General features: G+C 41.6%; 1 protein-coding gene across 7 annotated transcripts in view; it reads left to right on the plus strand.

Annotated features, from left to right (window-relative positions):
* ATE1 (arginyltransferase 1) overlaps positions 1 to 6,191 on the plus strand; it is a 74,273-nt gene extending 68,082 nt beyond the window's left edge. For all 7 annotated transcript variants that reach the window (XM_079976719.1, XM_079976720.1, XM_079976717.1 and 4 more), the window contains one exon: positions 5,253 to 6,191. In XM_079976719.1, coding sequence (XP_079832845.1) covers positions 5,253 to 5,431 — 179 coding nt within the window. In that variant the 3' untranslated portion in view covers positions 5,432 to 6,191. The remainder of the gene's footprint in view (positions 1 to 5,252) is intronic.
* The last annotated feature ends 10,042 nt before the right edge of the window (positions 6,192 to 16,233 follow it).

Raw genomic sequence — 16,233 nt, forward strand, 5'->3', positions numbered from 1 at the left:
AACGTGAGGGAAATAAAATTCTGGGACTCTGTCTGGAAACACAACTTGAATGATACAAAATTAATTTCTACACCTTGAAAGAGAAAGGAGAGCGGGAGAGGATGAAACTGAGTGGTTTTCTGAAGAACAAGGTTCACGGTGCTAAAGGGTTTAACAGTTATGACACAGTCTTATGAGATGCTGCATTGAGGCAGTGACTTCTGGGGTTGGAGGATAAGTATTTATACATGGGACAGAACAGCTTGGGACTCGGTAACAGGCTACCCTCTGCTGACAGAAGAACGACTTCTGGGCACTTGCTGTGGTGCATTTGTGTCTTTTATAGGGGTAGCTAGTTAACATTGCTTTGCCAAGGACATGGTTAATGAGAGGGCCCGACCAAGCTACAGACTTCCCACCAGCCATTTCTGACAACAGTAGCAAAATAGCTTCAGCCATCCCTGGCTGGGAAAGCCAGAGCAAATATGACCAAGTCAAAAGTAATAGGGATGGGAAGTCAAAGTTGTTTATCAACCAATTGTTTTTGGCTTCCCAGGCACAGTTTTAATTTGCAGTAATAATACAAAGTCACTACAGATCAGGGAACCTGAGCAGCTGAAAGAATAGGAAGAGAAAATAAAGAGGTATTGTAAGCTTGACTTCGTTGAGCTAAATCCATTGTAAGGTTGCAGGAAAGCTTCTTAGGCAGTCGGAGCAGGAACACACCACAGTTTCTGGATTCTGCTAAAGCAGGAACATCCCAGAGTTTCCTGTCCTGAGTCAATAAAGCTTCCTAGGAGAAAGTAATTATGTCATATAATGAGTGTTCATTTGGCCAGTCTAATAGCAAATAGCCTAATAGCAAATGCTATTTAGGCTTGAATTCAGTCATATCTTTTATTCTACTTCGTATTGTTGTATAGGAACTAGAAGCCTTTTGGTTTCAAAAATTAAAATCTTAATATTTTGGAGAACAGCCTCTTCTCATATGTTTATCTGAAAGAAAGACAATGTAATACATTTGCCAACTGAGAATAATTGATATGCAGCTTCAGAAGGAAGCAGGCCATGTCTTCGGAATAGTACACATGTAGCAGACCTCTCTCCATATCAGTTGTGAGATCACTTTCAAAATGGTGACATATCTTTGATTGACAACTAGTTCTTACATTTTGACCTGTATTATAAAATATTTCATATATTTACTATCATGCCTTGTGTATGTGTTCTTAGAAGAGCAGGAGATGCAAATTTTTAATATTGATCTTGGTAAAATAGACTAGAAATGTTGGTTTAATTCTTGTTCAGTTGAAAGACATATCTTGCTCTTATGTCATACTTTGCCTTCTTTAAACAGCAGCAGATCCTGTTTGGTTTTTATGCTTTCTTTAATCCAGTCAAAGCCACCCTACTTTAAGGGTTAAATTGAATAAAGTGAATACTTTTCTCCTGTGATTGACTTTTGGCACAGGAACATTAGCCAGCTTCAAACTAAGTAAATTACTTGTGCTATTGTGGTGACAGAGGTACTTACTTACATCTTTTAAGTTTTTACAAAGAGTATCTGAGATTGCTTTAGTGTTGACTAAAACTACACTGTAAAGGCTCTTTTTGACAGACAGCATAAATCATACTTTGATAAGTAGTTTTTTATAGCAGAGTTTTGATCACAAAGTTTATTCCTAAATTTACATTTATGTGGAGTCGAATCATAAAAGACTGGAGCTAGAAAACTATCTCAAAGTTTCCTAATCAATTTATTACTTACCCTTTTAAGTACTGAACTGGATTTGTGGAAACACACATGTGTGCACGCTCACACACACATGAAAAGCATATTTTAACTTTTAGGTAAAGGTAAAGGGACCCCTGACCATTAGGTCCAGTCGTGACCGACTCTGGGGTTGTGGCGCTCATCTCGCTTTATTGGCCAAGCTTCCAGTTCATGTGGCCAGCAAGACTAAGCTGCTTCTGGCGAACCAGAGCAGCGCACAGAAACGCCGTTTACCTTCCCGCCAGAGCGGTACCTATTTATCTACTTGCACTTTGATGTGCTTTCGAACTGCTAGATTGGCAGGAATTTTAACTTTTAGGACCAACCAAAAAGCATAAAATAGCAAGCAAGCTGAGACTGGTGCTTAACATTCAACACCATGAAGAAACAATAGTGTCTTGTGGCACCTTAAAAAAGTAACACATTTAGCCTTTATTTTGGCTTCAGCTTTTGTGCACCATCCACTCCAGCACCAGTAGTGGCCATGCACAAAAAACAGTAGTTGATAACGCATACATCCTGCCACTAGTAATCAATTAACACACAAAGTGTGCTAAAAATCCAGTATGCTTTAAGTGTTAGCACTAAACCCTTTAAGTTCCGTGTAAGTATCCATTTAAGTTGGGATATGTTTCCATTTCAGGATGTCTGCAGATGGGAATTTTTTTTCCATGTGGAGCATTTCAGTTTGAATCAAACAGGCTTTCTCCAAACAGACTGCCTATAGCTGCTGATCACAGTTAACAGGGAGCTCCTTTGAAGGCTTACTTCCAGTGCCTATCAGCTCATTGGCACCAAAAACATGTCTTTGAACTTTTAACAGGTGTCAATCACCTGACATCATTACGAGGTTCCTGCCCACCTGTCAAAGATCAATCACAAAAAAACTCTGCAGAAGATTTTAGAGGCTTCATTTATTTGCAGAGTTATGCCCAGAATCCGAATAGAGACAAAACTGTGATTTGGCTGGCGAAGGAAAAATCCCGGTTTGATAGTTTATTATGCTTATTATGTTTATTTATACTATAGCTAAGATGGTTCTCATTCCAGCAGAGGCATGATTTATATCTTGCTTCGAGAAGGAAATGTGTGCATACCTTCCATGTTCAACTAGTGGCACAGAACTGAAGCCAGCCATGGAGAACGTAGGCAAGTAAAACAAGGTAGATGTACAGCAGCATCCACTTCAGGAAATAAACTCTGAGTCCAGGAGCAATGTAAGGCAGAAAGGAATGTCCCTCCAGTATCAGGTTTCAGGGTTCAATAAAACGAATTAGATTTAAAAGTAATGAGCAGTCCTGAAATAAAGTCTCCGTGTGGGTGTTTGTTTAAAGATGCAGGTTGGCGCCAGAACTGTTCAGGTTACAACTAATATTTTGCCTAAAGGTGTTGTAAATATAAGTCTTCCGTTTCCTTTTAAGAAGTTAAAAACTCACTTTATGTTTATGTCCTATTCTGGAGCTGAACCTGAACGTGTTTTCCTTTGCAAATGTCACCAATGAGAGTGTAGAACCGGAAGCAGAAGAACAGAAAAAGTAAAACCCTGACAGAGCACTGGAGAAATATTGGCTACACTTCAGAAGGCTTAATGGATTTCAGAAAGCTATGAACAAGACAAATCAGCATTTGCAACTTCAGTTGTATGTGAAGCAAGTGCCAGCCATTATTAATGAAGAAGTGAATTGGAGCATGGTGTCTCTAGACAAAATGAATAGATATTGGTCAATGATGCAGTGTTTAACATATAGGTATCAACACTGAAGCAGATAGTGTGAAAATGATCATAAGCAGAAACTATCTTCAGGTGTTGATGAAGGAATAGGTGATGTCGGCATTTTTTAAAATCTGAACTCTTCATACTGACAGATGCAGCTTTGTGCTAATGTCAGAGCTTTTACCACCCAATAATGGAGCCATTTCCGCCGCTGGGAAAATTATCGCATGGTAACTTACATACCTGAGCTACTTGGTCATTCTATGTAATCAGCTTTAGCAAGAAATGTCTCATTTCACATGCTAAAGCAGGGGTCAGCAAACATTTTCAGCAGGGGGCCGGTCCACTGTCCCTCAGACCTTGTGGGAGGCCGGACTAAAAATTCCTATGCCCCACAAATAACCCAGAGATGCATTTTAAATAAAAGGACACATTCTACTCATGTAAAAACACACTGATTCCTGGATCGTCCATGGGCCGGATTTAGAAGGTGATTGGACCAGATCCAGCTCTGGGCCTTATAATAATAATAATAATAATAATAATAATAATAATAATAATAATAATTTATTTATACCCCGCCCATCTGGCTGGGCCTCCCCAGCCACTCTGGGCGGCTTCTATAGTTTGCCTACCCATGTGCTAAAGCTTTTTTTGGATATCTGCACACTATCCCTTGTTTTTTCCTGTAGGACTAATTGCAGTCATTAACAGTTGTCAACAGGTTTACCATATCCATTGAGTCAATCATCCATCTGCTACTACCCTTCTGAGAAAAACCCCACCCCACCCTTCACCTATATATAAGGGTCTGGTGACTTCTGTTTCAGTGTATCTGAAGAAGTGTGCATAAACATGAAAGCTTATACCCAGAGCAAACTTAGTTGGTCTCGAAGGTGCTACTGGACAATTTTTAATTTTTTTTTATTTTGACTGTGTCAGACCAACACAGCTACCTACCTGGATCTGGAACAGAATTAGTTCCTTTTCGGAGGGGGCAAAAGAGTTACTTCAGTTAAAATGCTGTGACCCTAGTGTAGGTTTTCGACCAACATTAAAATAATGCTGGCTTTAAATGTTAAGTTTTTATGTGTCCTGGAAACAGCATGTAGACAACACTCCAGGTGAGCTTATTTTTCAGACATGTAATGCATTTAGAGTAGACATTTTTGTGACTCTGAGGTCTTCCTGTGTACCATAAGCTTATAATAATAAATCTTTTCTATTGTAGTTTTGAAAGAATTCACAAAGATCATGTAGGATTATAGCAGCCATATATTCTTCCCCAGACCATCTCAGCCAGATGCCAAATATGGCAAATTAAAAACAAAAACAAAAGTGATTTTGGATGACTTGCATATGAAAACTGATTTTAATTTCCATCTGCCATTTAAATCTCACATAGTTTGCCTGCTGCTTGGTAGGAACAGTGAACAAGTAGATTCTCTCTGGTATCTGGATTCTTGTACATGCACAAAACTTGGATAGGCAGAGGAACCTGAGGTGTATTTTGTAGGGATCCTGGTGTGATAACTCAACTGATGACATTCATTCTGAAGAGCAACCAAAATCCACACACCTCTTTCATCTTCAAGTGGAACTTGGTCGGTTCCTTTAAATGTTCACCTAATGATACACTTTCTAAAAACAACACTGTTGTCTTGTATCACCATATCAGTATCTAAATATAAGGTCTTGTGCATTTTGATATTACTTCATTTGTCAACAAATGCGTCCTGTTCATCTGGCCGCTGCGTTAATACACCCATATTTCTTTTCTTACAGTTGATGAAGGGAATGTGAAGGAATTGGGTCAGGTTCGGATTCTGCATAAGAGAACAGCCATGCGTTACAGTGTGTACAAGAGGAGGAGGAAGGGGCCAAGCGATGAAGAAAGTGTTCGACAATATGCAACTCTAGTGGGGCAGGCGTGTGCAGAGCGAATGTTGCTCTTCAGAAGCTGAGGTGTCAGTTCTTGAGGTGTTCTCCACCACTGTATCTTATTGCACAACTGCCTATTGTATGCCCTTGTGTTGATATGCCTATTGAAAATGGAGGCACTTTATATGAATGAATACACTGGCTTATCTTAAAAGAAAATACCATTTTTTTCACCTTTCTGTCAAGGGCCTGGCAGAATATAAAGGCCCTTTGTTTTATTTTGCTATCATGATCCCTTCCTTGCATTCTGAAAAGTGTGCATGGTGTGAAGTACATAAATGGTCTGAACACAATTTTTCCTGTAGGTCTTTGTAGTTTCCTCTTAGGGAGAATATTTGAAGTCACTTGGGTGCTGACATGTATCAAAGCTATGGTGAAATGTGTGTAAGTTCCACAAATGGGAGGCTAAAATGTGCAGTTGCATGCTACTCTGTTCCAGAACACAGTTAAACTATGGTGCTTGGAATTAAGCCTGTTTCTGTCCCAGTGAATCCAATAGCAAAACCCAGTTTATTCTGGCTTGTGGACTTTATATAATCTGTACTATATGACATACAAAGCCATCTAACGTAAACCTATGCACTGTAGCTTTAGAGAGTCACTGCAATTTTTAATTTTTGCTTTAAAGAATGTGTAGTAGTCTTTAAATACCAAGAAACATGGAGGTTTGGTTTTTGTAATTAAATTGTTACTCTGGAAAATATTGGAATTGAAGCCAAGGTTAGGTTTGTGGTCAAATTACCAAAGAGATTACTTTAAATAAAGCAGCAGGTTGATGTTGTACCTTGATGTACATCACACTTTTTTGTATTTGTAATGCCTATTTGTGTTCATTGCAAAATTCTAGAATTCCATATATATATATATATATATATATATATATATATAATCTCATTAAAAATGCTTTTTTTATCTTCAAAACACAGAAGTGTCCCTACTACTGCCATTATAGTTGTATTTCCGGCACTGTTGCTCTCACTCATACTTAGGTTCTTTGTTTTATTAAAATTGTAAAGTACACAGCTGTAAATGTGAACATATGCTTTTAATTGGATTGGGAACCTAATTTTCATAGAAATCCTTTTATCAATTTCTGTGTCCGTGTCTGATAGAACACGCTATAAGAATTCAGCAGTGCATCTGAAATTTACTTACCGGTACGTTGCTGATTAAACAATACTCGGTATGACTTGCAGACTCAGAGATGCCATTCCTGTTTGTTGCAATGAGCATCTGCTTTGCTAAACAGGTTGTTGGGGTTACCACTTTGGGAGTAATAAAAGTGAAGATCAGTTGAAGAAAGGAGGAAGAAACTGGAATCAACCTCCTCCTCCCAGAAAACTGTTTGCATGAGTGGGGGTAGCCAATGTCGTGCCCTCCAGGTGTCAAAACTTCAGACCCCAAGAACTGTGTTAACAAACCCACAACATTCAAAGACTGTGATAAGGTACATGTGATGGGTTGTCTCTTCATGTCCCCCCCCCCCTTTATAACTTCCATATTTATACTTTTGCCTAATGAGCATGATCAAAAAACTGACAGGGTAGAATTGCCTATTTGTAGATTTTAACAAAGCATACTAAGTTGAATTCAACTAGGTTATACTCAGGGTAAACCCATTGGAATAAATGGGTGTGTCTATTTTAGATCTATTAATTTCAGTGGGTCTACAGTGGTACCTTGAGTTACATATGCTTCAGGTTACATACGCTTCAGGTTACAGACTCCGCTAACCCAGAAATAGTACCTCGGGTTAGGAACTTTGCTTCAGGATGAGAACAGAAATTGTTCTCCTGCAGCACGGCGGCAGCAGGAGGCCCCATTAGCTAAAGTGGTGCTTCAGGTTAAGAACAGTTTCAGGTTAAGAATGGACCTCCGGAACGAATTAAGTACTTAACCCGAGGTACCACTGTACTCTAATTTAGTTGGGCACAAAGTCATCTAGTGAGCTTTATATTTGAGTCAGGGTTTGAACCCTGGTCTTCCTGGTCCTAGTCCAACTCTCCAGCCACTAAGTATCTATAAATATATCAGTTTTCATCCTGTACCATTTGATTGGCTATATAGGCTTTATAAAACACTAAAACCCAGCGTAATTGAGTAGACCAAAGCTTTCCAAACTGTGTGTCACAACACGTGTCAGCTGCAGTATGTAGGTGTGTCATGTGAACGCTCCCCATGCTACTCCTGGGGCTAGAAAAGGGTTTAACCTCCGGTTTGCTAGTATGTCTAAAAAGTGTGTCACCAATATGAGAAGTTTGGAAAGCTCTGGAGTAGACACATTAATGACACTTGTTTGGCAGCTGTTTGAGTGGCATATGTCTGGTTTCAGGGTAAACTCAATTCCGTTTCGTTTTCATGACCTTTGAGTTAAATGTCGGACCACACTTCAGTCTTTCACAAAAGCTGCCCCCAAAGCATTCCTACCCATTTAGCCATAGGGCATTGTGGACCTTGAAGATGGATAAATTAACTTTTAAATAAGTTCTTATAGGCGTTTTTTTAATGCAGTTGCTCTTTCAGCAGGATATCTGAATGGTCCCTACACTGTGATTTGTAAGCGGATCATCACAAATCACAAAGAAATCTGGACTACAGAGCATAACGCTTCAGACATTCAAAATAAGCAGTAAATGAAACAAGTGCCCCCTCTGACCCAAAATATGGAGATCTAAGCTTAACTATGAAGCCAGACGTCTCTGTTGCAGTCGTCTCAGTCCACTTTATCTGTTATTGCCAGCGTCACATGGTTGCCCCCTGACATTCTTCCTAGCATGTAGGTATATTTTCTGCCCATGTAGGGTAGTTTATGGAGATAGTGTTGTATAGGTCTTTCATCATATAGGAAGTGCAAGCTTTCTTAAGCTTTTTCACCTTGCATTGTGTTGTGGATTTTGTTTATGTTGACATCGCAAGCTGTTTTCTGGATTAATGTAAACAATACCTGATTTATTTAAAATGGAAGCAGAAATGGACAGCATTCATTAAGCCTACATGATGACTTCCTTTAGTTGAAGGATTTATGGATACGACCTATGCGTAATTGTCTTCCTGATATTTTTCATTTTTGCCTCATTTCCTCTGAATGTATGAGGACTCTTAATATCTATAATCTCCTTTAATTATGTGTTTCTGTCCCTTAGGACAATAACTGTCTTCAAGAAAGAAGATGTTTGATGAATCAGTACATTTTTAAAAAGAGTTTGTTTTGTTCTCCATACACCTCAATTTTCTGGGCTTCATCTATGGCACAGGAACCTGTTTTAAGGCAAAAGATTCGTCCCTAAATTAAGTGCCTTACATAATTGCTTTCATCCTTTTCCTCTCATATTTTATTTTTAAAGTGCCTACGATGGTATGGTATCATCCAATAAAATTTAAAACTTGTTTTCCTGCCCTGAAGCTCACAATCTAAGATCAGATAATACACAGCAAGAAGGGTGATGTTTTTGAATATACAAAGGGGAAGAAAAACAAAGGAAATGCAGAGAGATAGAGTCAGAACCAAGTACTTGAAATAACTTCAGAGTCTACATACAGAAGTAAATGCAGCTGTAGTCTTAGGCCCATTTACTGAGGAAGACCATATTTTTCACTCCATAGGGCGCACCGGACCATAGGGCGCACCTAGTTTTTAGGGGGGGGGGAGAATCTTGGCTTCCTCTTTAGCCACGCGCAACCTCTCTAGCCGGGAGAAGCTGCGTGCGGCTTTGTTTTTTGTTTCCTGGACCCAAACAGGTCCAGGAGTGGTGGTGAGATTGCTCACAACCTCACTGCCCCTCCCGGGGCTTGCAGGGCTGGGATGGGGGGAAGCCCGAGCAACCTCACCGCCGCTCCCGGGGCTTTTAGCCACGGGGCTGGGATGGGGGAAGCCTGAGCTTCCCTCGACCCCAGCCCCCAGAACAGGCAGCTACCTGCAAGCCTTCGGCGCCCGGGGGGAACTCCCTCCGTGCTCAGAAGGCTTGTGGACAACAGGCTGCTTTCCGCAAGCCTGAGCCCAGGGGGAACTCCCACCGCGCTTAGAAGGCTTGCAGATAGCTGCCTGAATTCCGGGGAGCGCAGCAGCAGTTGGCGCTACGCTCCCCAGGCTTCAGGCTTCAGGCTGCTATCCGCAAGCTTTCGGAGTGCTCCGAAGGCTTGCGGATAGCTGCCTGAAGCCTGGAGAACGAGACCCCTCTCGCTCTCCAGGCTTCAGCGAAAGCCTGCATTCGCTCCATAGGACGCACACACATTTCCCTTTCATTTTTGGAGGGGGAAAAGTGCGTCCTATAGAGCAAAAAATATGGTAAGTCCGAACTCAACGGTGCTTGCTTCTGACCAGGAATGTGCTGGCAGTACAAATCAAATATTTTTTTTCTAAAATTAGAGGAAAGGTATATTAAGATTGTCTCTAAAGAGGCATATTTACATATTGGAACAGAAGAAGGAATTATGACTATTTTTTTTCCTAATTGGAAAGAGGATTTTAATACCTCATTCTTCACACTTTCTGTTTTTATAATGTCTTCTTATCCTTTGGGTGTGGGAGAGAGATTACCCTATTCCTTGAATTATTTTTATACACCATCTAGCTCCTCTGTGTAAGGAAGCCACAAATGTTGTCTTCAGACTTAATTGAAGGCAGAGTGTCCCTGAAAGCCTATACGCTACAATAACTGCAAGGGAATGCTATTGTAGTAATCAAGTCAATCGGAACACTTTGTAAAGCGCTGAAACCTAAAATGATCAGTCCTGGTGCTTTTACATAAATTGTGCTTCTCCATCAGACAAAATAAAATAAAATAACAGGCTATGTGGGTGTGCCACCAGGGGGCATGTTAAAGCTTGCAAATCGCATACAGTTCGTTGGTAATAAGCTTTTTGTCATTTCAACAATGTCCTTACTGTTCCAATTCTGCCTTTTCCCCTGCTTCTCTTTGAATGCTTTCATCCCAAATCCTGATGCAGAAGCTCAATCGCTACACTCTATATTAAGCTACGGGAGTTGAAAGTAATTGTCGTGTTTTTAAAAAGTACTTGAACCTGGAGAAGAGGAGGTTAAGGGGTGATATGATAGCCATGTTCAAATATATAAAAGGATGTCACATAGAGGAGGGAGAAAGGTTGTTTTCTGCTGCTCCAGAGAAGCGGACACGGAGCAATGGATCCAAGCTACAAGAAAGATTCCACCTAAACATTAGGAAGAACTTCCTGACAGTAAGAGCTGTTCGACAGTGGAATTTGCTGCCAAGGAGAGTGGTGGAGTCTCCTTCTTTGGAGGTCTTTAAGCAGAGGCTTGACAACCATATGTCAGGAGTGCTCTGATGGTGTTTCCTGCTTGGCAGGGGGTTGGACTCGATGACTCTTGTGGTCTCTTCCAACTCTGTGATTCTATGATTCTACTTTATATGAAATATGCCTTTTGTATGCTACAATGGATGCAATAAAGAGTCACAAAGACAGCGCTGAGTAAGCTGTTTTAGTGTCTTCAGCTTATTGGTTAACTTCTGTGACTCTTAAGGTTGTGATCCAACGAAATGGCATATAGGTGAATGCAGCTTTCTTTGCAGCGGTTCTCACTGGCCACAGGCAAGTGACTGTTCAGTTTTAAAAGTGGCTTGTTGAACTATGAGAATGGCTGTGCCAATGGCTTCAGAGACACTCCATAGGATTTGTCTTGCATGCAGAGTACTCATGGTTTCAAGCTGGAGGAGGGCAGCTTGAAACCTAAAGTTGTGTTCCTGGCTGGGGTAGATACCAATCTTAGCCTCCCCAAACCTTTTCACCATCAGGTGAGGGAGCTAGCAGCTTTTGCCAGCTGATGGTGAAGAGCAAGAAATCTACCACAGCTGTAGCCAGTTATCAAGGGTGATTGAGGCCTGTTTGTAGGCTGCTGTCGGTGGGTTGTTGGCAGCAGTGGGGCAGCCTTGAAGAGAGAGAGAGAGAGAACCCATTTGGGGTATGACAAGAAAAAGGACACTCCCTTTGGTTGATCGGTTTGGAGCAGTTGGAGAGAGAGGTGAGTTAGTTTATCTTCCAAGTGATAGACTGGTGGAGAGCTACACCTGTGGTAAAAGCATGAATGCAGCTCACAAACACACACCCAGGGTGCCTAGTGGGCATTTTTGTGATTTTACTATTTTATATTGTTTGGATTGGTTGTACTTTTACTGTAGCAGTCTTCTGTATTAATCTGATACTCACTGGGGTTTTTTTGGGGGGGGGGGGTTGCCCCCAAAGCAGTCTATAAATAAGACATAACACAACCTCTCAATGTCTGCATGTTGAGCACAGTTTTCTGCAAGGGAACACCCTAAGCACAAATAGCTGCTTGTATATTATAGGGGCTTCATGTGATCATGATGCCCAATGTGGCAGAGTTCCTGGCTGCACGAAACCCCTGTGGTATATGCACAAGCTACGAACAGGAGTGCCTTACTGAAAACAATGCTCAACCCGTAGCCGTTGAAGGGAAGGGCCTTGGGCCTTGAGGCTTGCTTGAATCACAGACCTGGGAGGGACCATGAGGATCATCTAGTCCACCCCCTGCAATGCAGGGTTCTTTCAGCTAATGTGGGGCTTGACCCCACAACCCTGAAATTAAGAGTCTTATGCTCTACTGACTGAGATATCCCTTAGGGGTAAGATCAGAGCCCCACTCCAGCTTGAAACCATGTGTCTCCTGTGTGAGTAATGGATCTTTAATACCTTTTTAGTGTGAGTTGATGCTTAAGTGACCATTAGCGAACCAGGATAGCTTAGGAATAATCACTTTAAAATGACTGCTCCTTAGCTTTTTTCTCATCTGAGGCAGGGGAAGCAAGCAAAAGGATCGTATCATGGAATAAAATTGTTCTAATTCTATAATAAATACCCCTGAGGGTGGAGGCTTCTATTACTAATTTTTTAGGAAGCAATGTAGAGCTACCTTCTGCCTTTACAATGAGAAATTTAATGAAGAGCAAATGTTACTATTATATATATATATATATATATCCTTAATATACAAATCTCTTAGCAGTTTACAATGAAAGTGCTATAGGCATGCATACAGATAAGACGTCAGATATAAGCCTTGCATCCAGGTACTTGATATTAATTGCTGGGAACCACAGGAGGGTTGAGTAATGTTGGTCTTAGTTGTGGGCTGTGGGAACAGCATGCTGGACTAGATAGACCTCTGGCCTGATCTAGCAGGCACTTCTTATGTTAAGTAGGTCTCATTGTTTCCCTTCACTGGCACCGGAAGATGAGAAATGCCAGCTAGGCAGTAATTTGTTAGGTAGGCGAGCAATAAATTTTATTGTGTCAAGGATTTAGGAAAGTTGAGAAATGGAAATATTAAGTAGTACATTATGTGTTCGTGGTCATTTCCGCCAGCGTTTCTGAATTAAACATCACACATTCATTAAAGCTGATTATCCAGATGCAATGTAACCTAACTCTTGTCTATTGATGGAGCAACACCTAACAAGCAAATAATCTCGTAAGATTATGCAGTATATTAGAGTGCATTTTAGGGGGTGGGGGGAAATCAATGGAAGGACTCTGAAACAAGGAATATACTTTCAGATCTGGAATACTTGGGAGCAGCTGGAATTTAAATGATGGTGGGAGCCATGCTAACAATAGACTGAGCAACCTCCAATGGTGTGAGCTTGCCCGTGCAATGGAAATCTGCTTACCCAATGGGACTTCTGATTTCTCTTCTCTCCACCTGTGCACCTTTCAAACACTGTTCTGAAGAGTCCCCCAACCTAACAGAGCAAATTTTAGAGGTGTGCTGTGTCCTGTGGGGGGCGGGGAGGGAAAAAGGAGAAGGTATTGTTCTCATGAAGACTTTCAAATAATTATATTCACTTTTTTTGGGGGGGGGAGAGGATTCTGATTATTACTTTCTTTAAAAAAAAATCTTTATGTATCCTTCAGGTCTGACTAATATGCCAGCCCTTATAATCTGGATTCCTTCTCCCTAACCAGAATACCTAAAAAGATTAATTACTCCAGTATGTTGAAGAACATTCTGTTTTCATAGTTTTCATATGATCTCTATTTTGCACTTCCTGTTCCAGTTGTGGTGCTGTCCAGAGTGTATCTGGTGTTTCCTTGCCCTTTCAGTTGTCCCACTAGCTTGGGCTGAGAGCTGGTTTTCTTCTCCAAGAACAGCAATTCCTGGGCCGATTGCTCCTCAAGAAGCCCAGTCCAGCCATTTCTAGATCACTTTCTCCTACAGTCGCAGTTCTGAATGTGCTGAACATGATCTTGCCATGTTGCCCACCTCCCTCTCAGATGTTTTGGTTTGTCAAACAACCTATATTTCTCTCAGCCACCCTGGAAAAGTAGCCTATTGCCATGACTTGAATTGCTTATTTCCACTGAATGGTTGCCCACTTTCTATATACCCCAGTATGGCTATTTCTAATGAACCATACAACTGAGGAGGAGAAACCTGACCTCTCATGATCCTTAAACACTATTTCTACAACCCATTTCTACTGTAGTGCTCTGTCTCTGATGCTTTCTCCAAGCCTCCTAAGATTTTTTTCACCTGCTTTTCTCTAGAGTGGCCAGATGATCTGGTCCACGGAGTTTAGAAGTTGCTGATCGGTTCTGTCATATTGGGTGCTAGACCTGTTTGCTTTTCAGAGCCCAATGCATACACTTAGTTTTCACCGTCTTCCCCCAACCCCACAGCACAAATCTATGTTACATCTGGCAGATCAGATTATTGAAACAAATTAGAATTGTGGTGTATTTGTCATGCAGAAAGCATGGGCGTCTTCAGGAATTTTTCAGGGGGAGGGAAGTAAAATACTGAAAGGTGGGAGCATGCTTGATGTCTCGTTTTTAAGAAGTGAGAAGATAATTGCCACACATATGGTCTTGTATCTCAAGCTGTACAAATGCTAGAAGAAGAAAAAATTCCGAATGAAAACTGAGAATCTGGGGGTTATGGTTCATCTGTGGGGGCAATTGCCCTTTTCTCTCCCCACCACCACCAATGCACATGGACAAAGAATATCTGGTTGCCTCCAACAATCCACCCCCCCCCCCAGTAATCCCTCATATTTCTTTCCTGGGTTCCTGCTGCTTAACCGACCATGGAAACTGCCGACAAACAAGCAATATATCTAATGAAGCAGAAATGACAGGATGCCCTTAATCCAATCCTCACACCTCCGAGAAGAAGCTACTGAAGCTGCCTCATTGCCAGCCCTCCGGTATTAATAATGGCCTTGCTTACCAATCTCCTTTCAACTTCCATTTATGGCGGGCAGAATGAATCCCAACAGCATTAACACCTACCTTGTGACGTGTGAAAAACCACTTCTACCTCAAAACTGGCTAGTTTTACCTTAAAGGCTGTAGATTATATGTCTATAATATGAGCTCATTAAAGGAAAGAAGATACAAGCTGATAAGATGCAAGCTTGTCTCTATTCTTGAAAGCTGTTGAAACTTATCCCCCCCCCTCTTTTTTTTAATGAGTACCTGTGGGGATGACATGGCCTGGGTATGATATTACAATGCTGCAGTTTATAGAGGTATATAAAATTATGTGTGGTGTAGAGAAAGAGGATAGAAGTTTTTCTTTCTCTTTAATAATACAAAACTTGGGGCGTCCAATGAAGCGGAATGGTGGAAAATTCAGGACAGATTAAAGAAAGTACTTTTTTCACACAGCATCGGGGTTTATAAGTTCTGCTGCTTATGTTTGCCCACCAGAGATGTCATTCTCTGTGGAAGCCCCTGAGTTGTGGATTTCCCTCCCCACAGAGCTTTTTCTGACACCTTCACCACTCAGCTTTCAGCGAATTCCGACAATGCACCTCTTTACCCTGACACGAGAGATGTGTGTTTTTAGGACCCACTCTGTTCCTTTGATTCGTTTTGACCGTTTTTAATACTATGTGAATAATTGCAACCACCTTGGGACCTGCTCGTGGATCGTCCTCTATGGAATTTGCTCCCACAAGAGGTCATGATGGCCACCATCTTGGATGGCTTTGAAAGAAGATTAGACCAATTCATGGAGGATAGGACTGTCAGTGGCTGCTAGCCATAATGACTGTGTTCTCCCTCTACTGTTGGAAGCAGAGTGTCTCTTAATAGGTAAAAGGTACAGGACCCCTGGACGGTTAAGTCCAGTCAAAGGTGACTATGGGGTTGTGGGACTCATCTCGTTTGCAGGCCGAGGGAGCCAGCGTTTGTCCACAGGCAGCTTTCCGGGTCATGTGACCAGCATGACTAAACCGCTTCTGGCACAACGGAACACCGTGACATAAGCCAGAGTGCACGGAAATGCCGTTTACCTTCCTGCCACAGTGGTACCTATTTATCTACTTGCACTTTTACGTGCTTTCCAACTGCTAGGTTGGCAAGAGCTGGGACAGAGCAACAGGAGCTCAACCTGTCATGGGGATTCAAACTGTCAACCTTCCGATCGGCAAGCCCAAGAGGCTCAGTAGTTTAGACCACAGTGCCTCTTAATATCAGTTGTTGGGAATCATGAGTGTGGAGAGCACTGCCTTGTTTGTGACCTTCCCATAGGCATCTGGCTAACTACTGTGAGAACAGGATGCTGGACTAGAAAGGCCTTTGGGCTGGTCCACTGAGAGGGTTCATGTGTTCTTAGTAGCTTGTCTCTCATGGATTGCATACGAGTACCATGTTAGAAATCCACACATTGTTAATGCTAAATATTAGCAGTGGCTGTGTTAGGTTCAGCAGAGAAGGAGGAGGAACCAGGTGAGCCCTGATCAAGATCCCACTCTTGGGGATAACCTTTTGATGAGAACACGGCCTGCTTCTACACTTAATACAAGAAGGCACAACACTGAATTGA

This window comes from Podarcis cretensis (assembly GCF_951804945.1).
Source record: "Podarcis cretensis genome assembly, chromosome: 5".
Classification (NCBI taxonomy): domain Eukaryota; kingdom Metazoa; phylum Chordata; class Lepidosauria; order Squamata; family Lacertidae; genus Podarcis; species Podarcis cretensis.